The sequence below is a fragment of the Gekko japonicus genome, unplaced genomic scaffold (genome assembly GCF_001447785.1).
Source record: "Gekko japonicus isolate JY-2015 unplaced genomic scaffold, Gekko_japonicus_V1.1 scaffold157, whole genome shotgun sequence".
Taxonomy (NCBI): domain Eukaryota; kingdom Metazoa; phylum Chordata; class Lepidosauria; order Squamata; family Gekkonidae; genus Gekko; species Gekko japonicus.
The window spans coordinates 284,417-304,578 of record NW_015168051.1 but is presented as its reverse complement, the minus strand read 5'-3'; the positions used below and the strand labels follow the sequence as shown (position 1 = coordinate 304,578).

The window sequence follows — 20,162 nt, the reverse complement described above, 5'->3', positions numbered from 1 at the left end:
TTCCAACTTGCTGGTCAGGTTTGCCAACCTGCAAGTGGTGCAAACGAAAGAGAGAGATCACGGGGTGGAGGTAGAAAGGAAACAAACAACCGTGATGTATTGTGCTAAAAAAAGTCTTCACAGACTAGAAAATTCTTTTTCCAATATTCAGTTTACTTGAAGCAATTCAAACGCCATCAATATGCATGCTTCGTTGGTGTTGATGGCGTTTGAATTGCTTCAAGTAAACTGAATATTGGAAAAAGAATTTTCTAGTCTGTGAAGACTTTTTTGGCACAATACATCATGGTTGTTTGTTTCCTTTCAACCTCCAAGTGGTGGCTGAAGATCTGGGATTACAACTGATCTCCAAGTAACAGAGAACCGTTCCTCTGGAGGAAAATGGCTGCTTTGGAAGGTGGACTCCATGGAATTCTACCCTACTGAATTCCCTCCCCTCACCAAACCCTGCCCTCCTTAGGCTCCACCCCCCAAATCTCCAGCTATTTCCCAACCCAGAGCTGACAACCCTATTGCTGGTAGTCCCTGGTCCCGAAATGGTCCGGCTGTCCTCGACCACCAGTGAAATCTTGGCCCTGCAGGACTTGGTTCAGTCCTGCAGGGCCTGTAAGACTGAGATGTTCCACCGGGCATATGGTTGAGGACAGGAACTTTCCCTCCCAGGTTTCTCCCCCTCCTTTATTTTCTACTCTCTCCTGTTTAAGATCCCCCATGAGTAGAATATGGATTGGATACCAGCCACTCCAGCTAATTGTGGGATAGATGCATGACGCCATCTAATTTTAACTGTACTATATGTATTTTATTATCATGTATTTTATTATTATTGTTTTATGTATATTATATTGAGTCCTGCTTGCAGGAAATAGAGCAGGATAGAAATAAACTAAACTAAACTGGGGAATTGGGGCTCCCAGTCCACACCCCTCAGCAGTCCTGGACCTGAACTGTTGCGAGGTTGAATAAACAACAGTGTTTTGCTGGAAATAATGATTTGAGCAAGGCTGCAGCCAGTTATGCAGGGCTGATCGTACCAGGACATTTTAAGCTACGCAGTTTACCAGGCAGCATATAGGGTTGCCAAATGAAATTCGTCTGGGAGCGGGGGGCTCCCGGACAGCGTCCTCTTCGTGCGCGCGTGCGTCACCCGTAAGTGACGTCACACGCTGGGGCGGGGCGACGCCATTTGAGGGTGACGCACGGGTGACGCACGCGCAGGGGTGGGGTTTCCCCCGGGCCCTGATTCCGCGGGAGCGGGAATCAGGGCTTGAAATCGGGGGGAATTCGGCCCCCCAGGGGGATTTGGGACCCCTAGCAGCATATGATTTGGAGGTCTTCTTGTTGACTGGATGCCAGTTCCATCATAGTACTAACTCATCCCCAGAACATTCCTTACCATCATTCACCCTTCTGGACCATGAGTATGATATGATGAATCCACTGAACTATTACTGGAAAGATGATGAAAGTCTTTGTTTACAACCCAGTCCATTTACCAGATGAATTGATGACCATATGTGGATGAAAAACATAAAACACGAGCATGTGAACATAAGAGGTTTTAATGATATGCTGCACTTTATGTATACTTTTTAAAAAAAATGATTGTCACTAATTATATAAGACATTTAGGAAGGGAAGGACATGGAGAATGGGATAAGATATCAAGGAAAATTCTATCAAGCTTATATAATAGCTGTTACAATACAATTCCACCTTAAACCTTTGTTTCCATGCTTCTTTTCATTTATATGTTTTCTAAATCTATAAGTGATTAAACCAATCTCTAAAATCTTCTCTTATGGTTCTTGTAAAAGTAAATATTCTTTATAGCTCAAATTACATTTATCCTAGGTTATAATAACTATAATCTGTTATTCATGATAATCTTGTCCACAGTTTCTTTTCACCCATTCATAAAATGGTGTCCAGTTTTCTCTCACATTTTGTTTACTTTGATCTTTCAGTGAGTCTGTCAATAATTCTATTCCCGCTATTTCAAAGATTTTTGTCAAGAGTTCATCTTTCGTTGGTATCTCTGGTTTCTGCCAATACCTAGCGTAGATGATCCTTGCTGCTGTAACTATATGTATAATTAAGTGCTTAACTTTTTTGTCTTTTACATCAGGCATAATATTAAGCAAAAACATTTCTGGTTTAAATGGTATTTGTGTCAGACATATTTTTTGCAACATTTCATGAACCCTTTTCCAGTATATCATCACATCTTTACATTTCCACCAAACATGAAAGAAGCTTCCCACCCTTGTCTTACATTTCCAGCACTTATCAAACATTCCAGTGTACATTTTGGCTAATTTTTCTGGTGTGATAGAACATTTTATATAAATTCTCTTTAAAAGAAACTGATTTAGTTATTCTTACATTTGTTTTCCATATTTGCAACCAATGACCAAGATCAATATTATAACTAAAATTTTGAGGCCATTTTATCAAGTATTCTTTAATTATCTCATCCTCCAACTTTGTCTGTAACAAATACACATATAATTTCTTTATTAATTTATCATTTGTTTCACACAAGATTGTATCAAATGCCGATTTTTCTGCATAAAACCCCTGAGGTTTGTCTTTAGCATGTCTAGATTCCAACTGTACTCTTGTCCATCAGCCTAAATAAATATCTTGCTTCTCTAGTTCTTCTTTAGATTTCATCCTATCTCCTATTCCTAATAAATCTTCATATCTAGCTACTTTTTTCATACTCAATAATATAGGTTGAGTAAATGCTTCCACCGGAGAAACCCATTTCAGAATCTTCACATATATATTCTGTCTGATTCTTTCCCATACTGACAGCAATGTTTTCCTTATCAGATGGTTTCTAAAATATTTGTGATTATTCGCTTTTTGGTACCACACATAGGCATGCCATCCTAGCTTTAAATCATGTCCCTCAAGTTTTAACAGTCTAGTATTTTCAATTGTTATCCATTCTTTAAATACATGCTTTGCAGTAAGTTCCCCAGTCTGGTAGGCCAAAACCTGTGTTTTGCTTAAAGTCTTGCAATGTTTTCAATTTTATTCTAGGTCTCTTCCCTTGCCATATAAATTTTGTTGTTATTTTATTCAGTTCCTGGAAGTATGTTTGCTTCTGTAAAATTGGAATAGTTTGAAATAGAAAAATAAGTCTAGGAAGAATATTCATTTTGATTGCAGCTATTCTTCCCATAAATGACAACTGTAAATTATTCCATTTATCTAAATATTTTTGAATTTATTTAAATAATTTCATGTAATTATCTTCCATCAATTAGCTACATTTATTTGTCAAAAGGATGCCTAAATATTTCACTCTTTGTTCTGATTGGAATCCTGTTTTCTCGACTAAGTGTTTAATTATAGGTTATATTATATTCCTTGTGATGATCCTTGTCTTTTGTCTATTCACTTTCATTCCTGCCATTTCACCAAATTCCATTAAATTTTTCATCAAACTGTCTATAGAAGTTCTAGAATCTCCTAAGATAAAAAGCTAAATCATCTGCAAACGCTTGTACTTTATATTCTTCTCCACATATTGTTGTTCCTCTAATATTTTTATCTTCTCTGAACACATTATTTAATACTTCCAGGGTAATGATAAACAACAACGGGGATAGCGGACATCCTTGTCTTGTTCCCTTCTCAGTTGGTATCTCTTTCGTTAAATCTCTGTTAATCCTCGCTTTGGCACTTTGTTGGGTATAAATTGCTTGAATCATCCTGATAAAATCATCTCCAGTATCAATCTCATGTAGTAGCTCCATAATGAAATTCCAACTTACATTGTCAAAGGCTTTCTCTGCATCTAAAAAAATTAATGCCATTTGTTTTTCTGGGTGTGCTTCATAGTATTCCAAAATATTCATAATTATTCTTACATCGTTTCTCAATAGTCTCTTTGGCAAAAACCCTGCTTGGTCTTGATGTATTTACCTCTAATGATACCTTCTACAAATGTGATCCTAAAATAGCAGCAAAGATTTTATAATCCACATTTAAAAGCAAAATTGGTCTATAATTTTTCACTTCTTTAGGGTCTGTATTTTCTTTGTGTATCAAAGAGATCTGGGCGTCAATTTTTGTTCTCAACTCAGTAGTTGTTGGGCATTTTTTCAGCTTTTCTTCCTGCTTTATTAGTTGATCTTTCAATTCTTGAAATTTCTTCAACCTATCCTTCTTTTGCCTTGCTGAAAATTTGATTGCCATTCCTCTGAAGAAGGCCTTACTTGCATCCCAAACTGTATTTATAGAGATATCTGGTTGAATATTTTGCTTAAAAAATAATTCTGAACTCCTTTTTTGTCTCCCTCATGAAATTCTCATTTTTCAAGTGTTGTGTATTCAGCTTCCAACTAACTTTCTTAGAAATGCCAGTTGTTTTTAAGAATACAGGGTTATGGTCAGCAAAGGTTTTTGGTAAAATATCTGCTTCTTCTATATTTTTTATCAAACTCACTGAGATCCAACACATATCAATTCTGGACCACGATTTGTGCCTTTGAGAATAAAAGGTATAATCCTTTGTTATGGGATTTCTCGTTCTCCATGCATGAACCAGAGTATATTCTGCCAATCGTAGAAATGTCTTTGGCAAGAGTGTTCCAGATTTCTTTGTTTGTTTAGCTGTTTTTCTATCCTGTATTTTATCAAAGATTGCATTATTGTCTCCAATCAAGCAGTGCTCTTCATATTCATAATTTGCTAATTTTTGTTCCAAATCCTTATAAAAAGTTTCTTAGTGGTCATTTGGTACATAGATGTTGGTCACCAGAATTTTTTCCCCTTCTCTTTGAATTTCAACCATCAAAATTCTACCATCTTCAGAGGCATAAATAAGTTTAGGGTTAAGTTTCTCCTTAATATATGTTCCTAGCAGTGTTCCCTCTAAGCTGAGTTAGTGTGAGTTAGCTCACAGTTTTTTAGCCTCCGGCTCACACACATTTTTGTCTCAGCTCAGGAAGGAGGGCTCCAGTGCAGACTAATTGATGCAGCAGCCAAATTGCTCACTCACAACTTTAATGCCAGTAGCTCACAAAGTAGAATTTTTGCTCACAAGACTCCACAGCTTAGAGGGAGCATTGGTTCCTAGACCTCTTTTTTTTTATTCTTTGCATCCGAAGCTGTAAAAGTTTTCCCCAATCTATTGCACTCTAATAAAAATTATATCCAAATTTAATTTTTCCAGCTGTAAAAATGTCCTTTTTCTCTTCTGTGGTGAGTTATGCCTATTCACATTGATTGTCATTTATGTCTTTAATCTGGGTTAAACTGTTCTGTAATTGGCCCAGTCCCTCTAAGAAAGTTGCTTGGAGACTGGCTTGGAGCGCTTTTAAAGGGTCTTGTGAAAGTATGGTCCCCACTGATTTGGTTTGTCCAGGGCATGGAGCCAGGGAAGAAGAAGATGTAATCTTTTTATCTTTCTTTCTTGCTAGGATTGCTCATTTTCCTGTATTCTGCTATGATTTTATTTTAAACAAAAAAGTTATTTTGCTATTTTCTTTTACTTATCAATATTTTAGAACTATACAAAACTTATACAACAATACTTCCCACTCCCAAATATGTTAGCAAATCAAAACTTTCTGTATCATATTCACCCAGCAGTTATACAATGCAACTCCCTGCTTTTTTTATCCCAGTCCAATATTTGGACTGTCAATGAAAGCTCAATCCTCACAGCTGCCGCTTAAGGAGAGCCTTCTCGTCACGCCCACTGCTTTGGTGACCCTTCTCCTAGAGTCTTCTTAGATCCTGGTTCCCCCCAGGATCTGCAAACCATGTGGTTTGACTCTCCTTCAGAGCAGAGCTCTGAGAAGAGACCGAAAGTGCTGTGCTGAAGCCCCGCCTCCCCACTTTATGTATATATGAAAAGCTGTATCAGAGTGCATCTAAAATGAAAACTCAGAAATATACAACACAACTCTGTAATAATAGCTAAGTATTCCAAGACCACTCCCTGTCTGTCACTCATTTTTGACAGCATTTAGAACACCTTTGTAACCTGGACATGCCACATTGTCTATATCTAATGATAAAATGCATCGTTCGACCTCAAGAAGTTGGTGTAAAGATGAATAAAATAAACATCCTTGAAATATTTTTTACTTTTATTGATAATATCTATTTATTTATTTATTCGATTTTTACCCACCCTCCCTGCCAAAGCAGGCACAGGGCGGCTTACAGAGGATAAAACAAAAATAATTATAACATAGGTAAAACTATATAAAACCACACAAACAATCTGATGTCATAAAGTGCTAGCTAGTTGTAATTAATACTTAGAGATGGCTGCAACAGTTATGTTAGCATGATCTCTGGTCTCTGATCTGCCTTGCTCATTAGTTTCTCATTCTTATCATATATATGCAGCAGGCACAGGCTGTAATGATGGAATCAAGGCACGGGCTCTATCTTTCTCAAGTATCATTAACAATCTTTAGTGATAATGGTGGTGGTGGTGGTGTTAATGGTGGCGGCTCCTTAACCAAAGGCCTGGTGGAAGAGCTCCATCTTGCAGGCCCTGCGGAACTGTAAAAGGTCGCACAGGGCCCTGATCTTTTCTAGGAGCTCGTTCCACCAGTGCGAAGCTGCCACCAAGAAGGCCCTAGCCCTGGTTGTTGCTAGTCTGATGTCTTTGGGGCCCAGGAGGATCAATCGATTTTGAGACCCTGAACGCAGTGCTCGCTGGGGTACATATGGGGAAAGGCAGTCCCTCAGGTATGTCGGCCCCTGACCATATAGCACTTTAAAGGTAAGAACCAACCCCTTGAAGTGAATTCGGAATGCTATCGGCAGCCAGTGTAGTGCCTTTAGCACAGGCTGGATGTGCTCCCACATAGGGAGACCCATCAAGAGCCTGGTCACTGCATTTCGCACAAGCTGCAGCTTCTGAATTTGTGACAAGGGCAGCCCCATGTAGAGAGTGTTATAGTAGTCCAGTCTTGAGGTGACCATTGCGTGGATCACTGTTGCCAAGTTGTTGCGGTCCAGGAAGGGAACCAGCTGCCTAATCAGGCAAAAATGGTGAAAGGTTGACTTGGCGGTGGCTGCTACCTGGGCCTCCATTGTTAGGGAGGTGTCCAAAGGGCACTCCCAAGCTCCTAACCTCCAGCACTGGCACCAATGGCGCCCCACCAAAGGTCAGGAGTGGGATCCCTACCCTCAGACCACCCCGACTCAGGCACAGGACCTCTGTGTTCGTTGGATTCGGTTTCAGTCAGCTCAGTCTAAGCCAACCAGCCACGGCTTGTAACACCCAGTCCAGATCTTCCCGTTTAGAGTCAGACTAGCTGCCCGACAACAGATAGAGCTGGGTGTCATCCACATATTGGTGACAATCCAGCCCATGCCTCCAGGCAATCTGGGCAAGGGGGCGCATATAAATGTTAAACAGCATTGGGGAAAGCACTGTCCCTTGAGGCACTCCATAGTTCAGTGGGTGTCTTCAGGATAGCACTTCCCCTAGTGCCACCCTTTGTCCCCAACCTCGGAGAAAGGAGGCAAGCCATTGTAAGGCAGACCCCTGAACTCCTGTGTCAGCGAGGCGGTGGATCAGTAACTGATGGTTGACCATGTCGAACGCTGCTGACAGATCCAACAATAGCACTGCCAAGCCGCCCTGATCCAGATGCCTCCAGAGGTCGTTCATGAGGGCGACCAGTGCTGTCTCTGTCCCATGGCCCAGGCAAAAACTGGACTGGAAGGGATCTATATTTATATCCCCCCCTTTCTTTTTGGAAATCAAGGCAATATGCAGAGGTAGTTTTCCACCTAGGCATGGATCCAGAGTTGTGTAGCTTCAGTGGGACATTTACATTCAGTGGGACTTTAGCAGGTCTTCTCAGCATCCGACCAAAATCTGTGGGGCTTGTTGGTGGTGGAAAGTGCCATCAAGTCACAGCTGACTTATGGTGACCCTGTAGGGTTTTCAAGGCAAGAGGCATTCAGAGCTGGTTTGCCATTGCCTTCCTCTGCATCGCAACTCTGGACCTACTTAGTGGCCTTTCCTCTTAGCTTCCAATATCTGACAAAATCGGGCTAGCCTGCACCATCCAGGTCAGGGCTAATGGGGCTTACTCCCAGGAAAGTGTCGTTAGGATTGTCCTGTTAACTACCCTGAAATACTTTGGATTTGGCTTGGTGTAGTGAGTACATCCCTAATGCAATTGTTTTACAGGGTTGTCATATTAAAATTTGAAAGAAATATCACCATTGAAAATGGCATCTGCTTTTTGTTAGGGTTCACAAATGGCAGAAACACAAAAGGGGGAATTCACTGTAATGACCTTTTCATACATCCTTATGTTCACTCAGCAAGTAAGAATTTTAATTACCTATAGAACACATTCTTCTCTCTTCCTGAAATTTGAGAGGAGGATTCATTGGGTGAGGGATGCAGTCCCTGACAACAGCAAGGGAAAGTTATGCCAGTTGGAACCACTAGAAACTACTATTGCATGGGTTTTATAATATAACTAGTTTTAATTTAACCCTCCAAAGAAATCACGAGATAACAATATATTAATGATTTAAATGGCTGGCCTGTAGGACCAATTATGACTGAATTTAAGGTTACAGCATCATGTCATTTTAGTAATCATATACTTCCTTTGTATATCAACTTAAATTGGCATCTCCCTTCATTTTGCTTTTTCAGGAATCTAAGCAAGGTATATCCCCATTACATCAAGGCACCTAGTGATTCTCTTGCAAAACCCTTGAAGCAACTTATGACAGGTATGGATTTTCAGTAGTAAGCTACTTACTCTTCCCAATGGCAAATACATTCTGATTTTGCACCTGGATCATCTAGTATGTTGGTGGTCCTTCTAAACGATAAAGAGGTTTGGGCCTGTTCTGTGATCCAGTACTGCAACTGTCTCTTGTTTATCCATTGTTATCAGCTATCTTAGTGAAAGGCTGATGTGGAGGGGAAGAATGACACCTTCCCACTGTGCACCACAATCTGGCACACAGGCTGGCATTATGGAAGAACAAAAGCCTGGACTGAGCCACATAAAGAATGAGATTCTCTCCTCTTTCCCCTTCATACAACTATTGGTCCCTCACACCCTAAGGTACAGCTGCTGCCATGGGGTGAGCAAGAGCATAGCAAGTGGAGAGGCTCCCTATCAAGTGGAAATGGGGGGATGGCTGTCAAACCACAGACTTCCTCTCCTCTTTATTTTGCTGCTGGTTAGCTCATTTTGCACACCCAAGGTAAAAAGATAACATTAAAATGTGAATCATAACAGCTTCAGGAAACAATTTAGTTTTTCTTCAAGTGAAATTTAAGGTCACACCAGATGAGACCCTGCAAGTTCTACAGTCACATTTCAAGTGTTTATTTATTTGTTTGATTGATTGATTTATATACCGCCCTCTCCACGAATGGGTTCAGGGCGGTTCACAACAATCTCAATACAATACCATTAAAACAACAATTAAAATAACAATTAAAATGGCAAAACCATAAAATACAGTGCAAACAAGCTAGTTCTGATGTCAATTCGGCAATACTGATCCAGGCCACTGTCTTGCAGGCCCTGCAGAACTGTAATAGATCCCGCAGGACCCTGATCTCATATGGGAGGTCAGTCCAGCAGTTGGGGGCCAGGGCTGTAGAAGCCACTGATTCAGCTGTAAGAGCCTCTGATTCATATGTGTCCGTGTGGTGGTGAGGATTTTAATCTTTCTCTGCATTCCATTTTCCCAGTCTCAAGTGGCCTTCTGGAGCTATTCACTCAATTGGGAGGAAACATTCAGGCAATCTTTATCTCCCCCCTGTAGTGCAAATAATGGCTTCAGGAAGCTGTTACAGGTTGGGAAAATGGCATGAAGACAGGGTTAATCCCCCCCCCTTTACTGTGTACTGCAGCCCCAGCCATGAAAACATACTGGAGATACAATCATAGATATTCCAACAACATATGATCAGCATTTCTACCACACCTTTGTTAAAATCTGGTAGACCACCCAGCAACCAGATGAAAATACTTTCAGTGTGACTTAGCCGATAGGCCTGAGTTATTCACACAGCTTTTATATGCATACTAGGAAAAAGGCCTGTTGTGGAAATAAATACAACGGCCTCTAGAAAGAGGCTCTGGGCGGGTGCCCCGGCCTTGGACACTCAGTGTCAATTTGCTGTGGTGACCTCAGCAGGGTATAATGACACTGAGTCCACCATTTTCTCTAGAGGGACTGATCTCTGCTACCTGAAGAACAGCTGTAATTTTGAGTGATCGCCAGCCCTCACCTGGAGATTGGCAACGATGGTTCCCCAGAAGGGAATAGTTGGTTTGGAGGGTGAAGTCTATGGCTTTGTACCTGTCCGAGGTCCCACGCCTCCTGAAACCCCACCCTCTCCAGGCTCCATCCCTCACATCTCCAGGAATTTCCCACCTGTAGTTGGCAACCCTATCTCCTTCCCAGCCAATCATCAACCTACCTTTATTTCCCCCTCACTCTTCAGCTTTCCACCCCACACACACCTGCAGCCTCTCCCGTGCTCTGAAGCCCTGACTGCTACGTCACATTGGCTGTGATATGGGGGCCACCTCAGCAGCATATAAGGATACAGAGCCCATTTTCTCCAGGGGAACTGATCTCTGCCATCTGGAAAGCAGTTGTAATTCTGAGTGATCTCCAGCGCTCACCTGGAGATTGGACACATTTTACCTCAGAACATCAAACTGTTAGAATGTTAGAGGCAAAAGCCAATCAAGTCGCATATGCAAACGACCTCTGTGTACCAAGGCAAAGGCCAATGAGGCTGCATATGCAAATAACCTCTGTGTTCTGACTGGCTATGGGGGGGAGAGGAAAAGCAAAATGTTTAGAATGTTGGAGGCAGGACTCAGGCAAAGCAGCCAGTGGATAGGGAGACTCTCTGAATGACAGATCAGAGAGCGAACTGATTTTGGAGCCTGTGAAATGTTCTAGAGAAGTGCCACCACCATTCAGCTTTTATTTATAAGGGAGATGGTTACTACAGTCTAAACCCACTGAAATTAATGGACTGGAGTAACTTTGCATAGGATTGGATTGTCAGTCACTTGAAATTATAAAAATTTAATGGGCAAGGCATAGTATTATGAGCTACTGACAACATGGTTTCTCATTTTGGTAGGTGGTGAATTCACAAACATTACCGTTTCATTGGTCAAGATTAAAGATGATAATAACAGTACTAATACTGATGATTTTCATGAGTGGTGGATGGTCAACCAGACAGACAAAAAAATTGTGAGAGGTGATAAGCAACACAGCTTGGAACTTATTGTATTCAGTGACAAAGTTAGCCCTCCTAGCCTTGGATTCTTGGCAGGCTATGGGTAAGCCATAAACTTTTACTAACATAAGAATATCATGTGTGACATTTAACTGAACTTCAATACCACTGATTCTCCTTTGGAACAGAACTGCTACAATTTGTTTTTTAGTTTGTTAAACCATAATTTGATAAAACCTCATTGCATTTTCCTCTGACATTCAGAGTACTACAATCCTAAATTTTATTGATCTTTGGAGTACGGGGAAAAGATTCCTTTCTTGAATTTTAAATTTTTACTTCGTAGTATCCAGATTTCATCACTTTATGACTGTACTTGAAATTACTCTTGGTTTTAAAAAATCCTTTCTTATTTTGCAGTATCATGGGATTATATGCCTCTGTTGTCCTGGTGATAGGAAAATTTGTCCGTGAGTTCTTTAGTGGAATTTCCCACTCCATAATGTTTGAAGAGCTTCCCAATGTGGATCGTATCCTGAAGTTGTGTACAGATATCTTCTTGGTTCGAGAGACTGGTGAACTGGAGCTGGAGGAAGACCTATATGCAAAATTAATATTCCTGTACCGCTCACCAGAGACTATGATCAAATGGACTAGAGAAAAAACAAATTGATCTCTTTGTGATTCTCCTTGCAAATCAAGATGACTTCATCTGATTTTCTTTTTTAAAAAAGCACAACATTCTCTTAAGAGCTAAGCCTTTTATAATTGGGTAGCAAAGAATTTTTAGTTCATGGAGCCTATCTGGTTGTTCCCCTCAAAATCCGTGCTGCCTTTCAAATCAAAGATGAGTTTTAAAAAACTTTGTTTTCAAATGCAACTTCTCTAACATCAGATCAACTTGCTTTTCACTTTGGTAACAAGATGTTTGACATCCTTGTCTGGCTAGAGTAACACCTTGGGCTTAACTTGTCCACTCAAGAAGGAAGGATATGACATGTGAATTAACTGGTCCTTTTGTTTTGTTTTGTTTTTTGAGTGATACATCTTGGATCATGAAATATCCTGCTTTTCATCACTGATGTTCAAGGGACACAAGGTGTTGGAGTTGCCCTTTTAGGGCATCCAAGACAACAGGACAGAGCAGGTGCTGAAGGAATCTATATTATGCACATTTCTTTTTTTCTATTTTTTTAAAAAAGAGGTTTCTTGTGTTGGACTATACAGAGATACCTACATAAGGAAAAAAAAATCAGTGACTGTCTGTAACTGCCTTGTTTTATTTGAACAATTACAGGAGACATTGAAACATCAATGACTTTACTCAGGAACAAAACTCAAGAGTCAACTAATGGATAATTAATTATGTGATACTCTGCAGGACCATTTTTCCAGAATAACTGCTCCAAAATTGGCAGACTTTTTTTAAAAAGGCAGTTGAATTTCATGAGAAGCCTTCTGATTTCTTAAAAAGATCTGAAGACTGAATAGGGTGGTCTTTGTCTCCACAGCCTGCTTTCCCCCCATTTTGACATTTTAATGCAATGATCTGGCTTCTATCTAATATTTCTTTCCAGGGTTTCAGGTATACAAAAATGTTTACATATTTGAATTCACATTTTTACATCCAAGACGGGTTTTTAAACTTCCCAGTCATGAGAAAAGTGTATATATAATGAGCTTGGAAAATTGCCTTTTCTTAAATTATTACTCTTGGTGACACAGGCTGCTCTGCAGAGGACACTGTAGCATGAAATTTTACTGTTGCAATGTAGTTTTCATTCCATGATTTAGAAACTGCAGTTTCTTAAGGATACCAAATCACTGAATGGCTAAGGTATGCTAAGGTGTTATACTGTGTAGTTTTGAATCCATAATGACTTCAAATAAAGCACATGATGCAAAGTCATTTTAGAAGTATTTTTTTCCCTATGCTTGTTTACACTGAATGGAATTTTTTTGTATAAATTAAATATGTTTATGTTGTGAGATTGTCAATTACCACTGAAAAAAGCCTTTTAATCTATTTATTATATGTGATGATATAGTAAGTCAATAGAATGTAGCTGACATGGCAACTGATCAGACAAAGTATAGTTACAGGCAGAGTTCGCTCCAGGATTTTGTTAAAACAGAACACCACAATAGAATGAGATGGTGACATACCTACACAGTTGATACGCTTCATGCTAGCACTGCTGATATCATTCCGTACTGTGAATATTAGCACTTTCAGACCTTGAGGAGATGCACATTGATATTGCAACAATAAAATGAGTTGCAACCGGAGCTCATTAACAATACTCAAATTCCGTAAAAAAAAACCTCTAATTGAAGTGGACTGGTGTTTATGCTACAAGAAGGAAATGTATTACTAAAAATCTAACTTCTTTGTAATAGCCACTGATTGAATCCTATGCAGAGCTTATATGTATTCAAGATGAAATGTCTTGTGTACAGTGGGCTGTACATAGAAATGTGATGGATCTACCACTATCGCTTGCATTTTAGGGCCCTTTGGCCCCACTGTTTACTTTTTGTTCTCTGACTCCCTTATGTACATCTGCCAGCTAAGCATAACACTTTGTGGATGTGATGAAGTAGGCTCCACTCCATGGCAGCTTTTGTTAATAATAAAGTTATTGTTCTTTACGTTTATTTCAGTTGATTTAAAAAGTCCCCAAGGTTTGTTTAGAACATGAAGCTCTGTTGTTTTTGCTATGGAAGATTAATGTGAAGCTATGGAAGATTAATGTGAAGTAAGACGGAACAAGTGGAGGTGCTGACCAGGAGTGGACTCGGAAGTGAAAACAGCCCCGGAGCAAGTTGAGCTGAGCAGCCTCTGCTGTGCTACAAGCCAGCACTGCAGGGCCATTCATTTGGGGAGAGGGGTGCAATGGGCATTAGTTCACCCACTGCATCGTCCCCCAAACTGGAAGCAGTGCAAGGGGAGACAGTCAGTGAGCTGACACAGACAGCCATGGCTGATGAGGGGTCTCGGCTGTGCTTGCTCCTGGCCACCTGTAGGGCCAAACTACACATTACAGTGATCATGAGTTCCACTTGTGGCCCCTGACACCACTTTATGGAAGAATTTGACCATTTAAAAATGCTGCAAAGGCCTGATCCTGACCAGGCCCATGGCATGAGAGGGGCAGGTGATCTTGTTCCCCCTACTCCTTTTCAAGTGCCAAAACGGTCCCCGTGGCTATTTTGGTACTTAAAAAGTCACAAGTGGGAAACAGTGGCCACCTACAAGCTTCTGAGAAGCCTGCCAGCAGAACACATAAGCAACAAATTTCACTGCTGTTTACCCTCAGCTATTGGAGGGTCAGTTTAGCTTTTGTGGCACGTGACTACTGGTAAATCACTCCTCCTTTTAAAGCCATTTTAAATCAAGTGGCAGGCGCATCTTTTAATGGCAGACTCCTTGATATAATTGTGCATTCTTTGTCTTTCCCAAATCTACTACAATGGGTTGCCCTGTACTTTGTGTTGTGCAAGAAATTATTTCCATCCACTTTCACCAAACCATAGATAATAGTATAAGTTTCCTAAAAGCCCCAGTTGCTCTATTCTTTCCTCACAAGGCAGGAGCTTCAAGTCCTTGATCACTTTGGGGGGCTTGTGTTTGTGCTACAGAGGGCTTGCTAGCAATCTACAAGGTTAATATGATAACTTTGATGACTGTCAGTTATTACTCCATCATTGTCACGATATACGTGTCATCTTTGGGGTTAGAGCCAGTGTCGTGGTTTCCATGGGTGCATTGACTTCTGCCCACAGAGCAGTACTTTCTCAGTTCCACCCTCCTACAGCAGGCTGAGATGCTGCCTAATCTTGTTCCTGGGAGTTCCCTCTTCTCCAGGAACAGGCCCCCAAAGGAGGGGGAAGCCTAGAAATTTGTACTGTATGGGTGGAGGTCCTTGTGTCCATGGAAACACTGCATTAGATCCAACCCCTGGCGGTTAATCAATCACTTCCTAGGAAATATTTTTAAATGGGCTGATAGCAAGAAATCAGGGTTATCTTACCCCCCAGAAACATCACCTGCTAGTGAGCATCCTGTTGTGTATGTCCTGTTCCTTCAATATGCTGTGTACTACAGGACAGATTTTTGGCTCAGTGAGTGACACGACTTTTAATTCTGCCTATCTAGTGCTGCCTCTTTCTGGTAAAACTTACAGGGCTGCAGGTAGTATGGCTTGAGTTCCACGCAATCCCTCAAAGCAGGTTGAATTCAAGAATTAAATCACATTTCTTATACTAAAATTGTGCTTTTTGATTCTCTCTCACACATGTATGTTGTTTATAAAACATACTTTTTTGAGTAATATATGTGTCCTTTTTTAACAAAAGAAGAACCAGGAATGGGTCTTGATTTGTATAATGCCAGGTCTTGGGCCATGTAGAAAGTACCACAGAGTGTGTACAGAACGCCTGTCACAACTGAGTAACTGCACTGTCCCCTCATACTTAGGATTAAGCAGGGGTCATTTCCTGCAGGAGCGCACAGGAGCGGAGCTCTGGCAGTAAAGAGCCCAGGGGGCGGGCACATGCAACAAGCCCCGCCCCCTGCTCCCAGCAGCCCTCAGTCAGAGCAAGAAGCAGCTAGGTAAGCTGCAGAGCCCCCCCCCCTTACCCCCGTTCTAAAACAGTCCAGGGCTACTTTAACACACCGCTACGTTCCCCCCCCCCAATAGCTAGCAATCCAAAACAGTCCAGTGGAGCCTGAGCAGTGGGTGTTGCCTTCTGACACTTCCGATGATGTCAGGGTGTGTGGCATATGCAGATAGGTTATGCTAATGAGTTATGCTAATGAGCTCCTGCACCTATTTTTCTGCGAAATGACCCCTGGGATTAAGCAACATGACGGCCAGAACAGAAGACATGACAGCTTGACAAGCTTGAGCCCAAGTGACTTAACATTCAGCACTACCAAAGGAGGGAAGTATTGTTTTGTATAGAGTCAGAATTTGCAGAGGTTTTGCAGCTGCATCATGGTGAATTTTAATTCTCTACAGGTCATTGGGAGGAAGCATGGAAAGAGAATGGGACATGCTCTGGCTGCCTGCTACCCTTGACCCTCAGCAGGAGGTGTCACTGTCACCCCGACATTCCTGTGGACCCAAGTACACAAAGATTGTACTTGTTTTTTCCCCGGGCTTAATCTATCAAAAGAGAATGTTGCAACAGGTGGCTTTTTTGTGAGAGAAGGAACAAGTTGGTGTTCCACTTAATGCTTGTTGTTGACCCATCCACATGCAATTTCAATTTATTTCCATGTAGATAAAATTGTAAATACATACAAAAGCTATAGTTGTACTACCCAAGCCAAGCTTGGAAGAATTCAGTTTTGTTGTCCCAGGTGGCAGCATGAAAAAGCAGTGATGATGTGATTGACAGTTAAAATATGTTAAGAGCCTGATACCCCTTGTATCATGTAATGATTATAGGAAATGGACTATTTCTTGATTAAAGTTACTTTTAATATCTCTGTGTTGCTGTTCTGTGCAGGTGCACATGTTTCATGCTGCAGAAGTGATTCTGTGTGCTGTTGTCATGAGGATGAACAGAGTTTTTTTTACAAGTATGCTGCTATTGCTGACTTTTAAAAAGTGTGAATCAAAAAAACGTGGCAAAACAAGAAAATGTGGCATTCAGCTTTAATATGTTGTTGGCTTTTTCTTTTGAATAGAAATATAATAATAAAACTGGATGCTTCTGGAGCCCAGCAAAATATATAAAGAGTATGATGTTCATAAATACGGTAATATCCCTGTTCACACATTACAGTGAATGCATGTACCTCCTGTGTGTATGTGCATACATGTGTTTACAAGAGCCAATTCATGGTTGCTTTACAAATTAAACCAGGGATCAGTATACGTAGGCAAAAGTAGGGTTTGAATCACACATTCAGCTATACATCTGTTTACTCAACACACATATAAATTACTCAATGCACATATGGGGGGGATCAAGTGTACACTGTACACAGTTTGTAGATGTGTTCACCGTAACTTGTGGACAAGGCTTGTATGGTGTATTTATCAATCAGGCTGCGTTAGAACTGTTAGAGTAATTCCATTTTTGTGTCTCATGTAATCTAGTTAATAAAAAAGCATAAGCATAATGAATTGCAGGCATATAGCCTGACACCAATGTAAGTGACCTGAAAACATTTGTACATTATGCTGCAAGTGCAGTAATTTCTTTCATATCGGCCTTTTAGAAAACATACTCTCTTAACAACTGCCAGGGTGCTATGGGACAATGCTGGCCCATTGCTTTAGAACCATTCTTTCTGTAGCTACAAGAACATCAGCATAACCAGGGAGCTGCCCAGGGCCCAGTTAAGGGACCCCTGACCATGAGTGTTTATTGGGTGGGCTGTGTGTGCACGTTACACAAGGCTGGGAAACATTTGCCTCTACTGGTAGGCAGTGTTCCCTCTAAGCTGAGTTAGTGTGAGCTAGCTCACAGTTTTTTAGCCTCCGGCTCACACATTTTTGTCTTAGCTCAGGAAGGATAGCTCCAGAGCAAACTAATTGATGCAGTAGCCAAAGCGCTCGCTCACAACTTTAATGCCAGTAGCTCACAAAGCAGATTTTTTGCTCACATGACTCCACAGCTTAGAGGGAACATTGCTGGTAGGTGGCATGCTGGCTATCAATAGCAATGGGGCACCTCACTTGCTAGCTGTCATGCTTGATACCACCACTAGCTTGCACAGTCTGGCTGGTGACAAAGATGTATCTGCTGTGCTTCCTGGGGGCACCTCAGAAGTGTGGCAGCTGTGCCATGTATGTGTGTGAGAGAGATTTGCTTGCAAGGAAAAGAGGGAGCAGATTGAGGACAGGTGGCAGCGGTGGTAGCAACTGGCACGGCTGCATACCATGTGCTGCCCTTTTCTTTCCCAACAGGGGTTGCCAGCCTGCACCACTGCTAGCCCACTCCTGCTCCCATCTCACAAGCACAGCAGCCATGCTGTCAAACCCAGTATGTGTGCGAGAAAGAGTGAGAGAGGGCTTCAGCAGCACTCTTGCTGCGCTTCTGCAAAGTGAGCACGGTCAGTGCCATGTTTGCACAACATCTCCCTCTGAGGCTCCCGGAACAGGCCAAGCAATGGCAGCAGCTCCGTCCTTGGGGATGTCACTGTCAGCTGGCCCAAGGATGGAGAGGAAAACGGGTATATTTTACTGGGGGGGGGGGGTAGGTTAGCCCAGGCTGCAGGCTTATTTTGAAGATAAGGTCCATTTATCTAATTGGAAAAAACAAAATACTGTGGCTTTTTTTGTACCTCATGTCAGCTCAGCAACCCTGGAATTCATAGTGATTTCCCCAAGAAGCTATAAATCCTGTAGTGTAAGAGGCAGGAGGGCTGTCTGTCTAGACCAGGTTGTACTCCTGGATCACAGAAAGAAGCAGAAGTCCATCAGTGGCTATTAGCCACAAGGTATAGATAGGAACTCTCAGGCTAGGGCAAGTGATGCTCTGTACTCTTGGTGCTTGGGGGGGGGGCAACAGTCGGGGGGCTTCTAGTGTCCTGGCCCCACTGATGGACCTCCTGATGGCACCTGGTATTTTTGGCCACTGTGGGACAGAGTGTTGGACTAGATGGGCCATTGGCCTGATCCAACATTGGCTTCTCTTATGTTCTTATGTTTGTTTAATTACAAACAGGTAAGTTTTATTTGCTTTAGCAACCAAATTGTCTACATAGTTTTTTTCAGGAAGTAAACTGTAACCTTGATTTACATCAGCCTTGGTGATTTAAATAAGTGATTTTAATCCCCTTGATTTAAATGAAGCCATCTCGGTATTTCTGTAACTACCAATGCTTCCGTTCTGGGTTAGGAAACACATTGTGCTAATTTCTTGGTACAGGGTACTTTGTCCTCTTTAGAGGCTTCCTTACATAACAACTTTTGGAGCTTAGAGTGATTTGCCTTGCTCTCATTTCATTTACAGACTCTCTTTGAGACGAAATTGTGCAGGTGCAAACTGAAACACCACCTCCATGTTCTATATCAACAAACCTGGCAGCACTGTTTTGATGTCTCTGTGTTTGGAAGCAACCAAAATATGGAGGTGGGCTATACAATGCAATGCAGTTCTCCAGGCCATTCATATCACAGGCATGGACAACTCGATGGCAGATATGCTGAGCAGAATATCTCTACCACATCACATGTGGTCCATCTCAGACAAATACATCCAATGTGTTTTCCAGTCATGGGGTTTTCCTTGGGTGAATTTGCTTCCCACCAGAGCCATCTCTTGTGCTCAGATGAGCCACAACCGAGCGGGGGAGGGGGCCCTCCCATACACATGAACTAAAAAGCGATTTAGCAAGGGGGGGGATGGAATTAAAAGCATTGAAATCTGTTTTAAGAACCTTACCGGAGCGCAGATAGGCGTTGGGCGATTTTCAGAGACTTTAGCAAGTTTTGACAAAAGTAAACAATCTATAAAAATGGAGTGGAAAAAAGCAGAGGGAGACAAACAGCCAAAAGTGAAAGCACCAGGGAGCATGAGCCCACGACCGGAAGAGACCACTGAGTTCTCTAAACTTTTCGCGGACTCCTTGCGCCCTCTACTGGACCAGATGACTAACATCAATCAGCAGCTGACAACTCTAAATCAGAACTTTGCAACTCAGCAGCTCCAACTGTCTCAAACTACAAAAAAGATGGAGCAAACAGCTGAGAAAGTAAAGGAAATAGATGCCAACTCCAAAAAAGTCAAGAAAAAAGTGCAAATGGTGGAAAGGAAGCAAGCTTCAGATGAATCTCAACTTTTACAACTGCAAATGGAGAAAGCTAACCTGGTCCTCTGGTTCCAAGGGGTCCCTGAATCTAAAGATAAGAATCTAAAACAACTTTTGAGCGATGCATTAGCTCCAGTTACAGATTTA

General features: G+C 41.6%; 1 protein-coding gene across 1 annotated transcript in view; it reads left to right on the top strand.

Annotated features, from left to right (window-relative positions):
* The window catches only part of PIEZO2 (piezo-type mechanosensitive ion channel component 2), a 428,995-nt gene extending 416,878 nt beyond the window's left edge, over positions 1 to 12,117 (top strand). Inside the window, exons 51-53 of the mRNA XM_015414359.1 lie at positions 8,666 to 8,745; positions 11,141 to 11,345; positions 11,663 to 12,117. Of these exons, the coding sequence (XP_015269845.1) occupies positions 8,666 to 8,745; positions 11,141 to 11,345; positions 11,663 to 11,915 (538 nt within the window). The 3' untranslated portion in view covers positions 11,916 to 12,117. The remainder of the gene's footprint in view (positions 1 to 8,665; positions 8,746 to 11,140; positions 11,346 to 11,662) is intronic.
* The last annotated feature ends 8,045 nt before the right edge of the window (positions 12,118 to 20,162 follow it).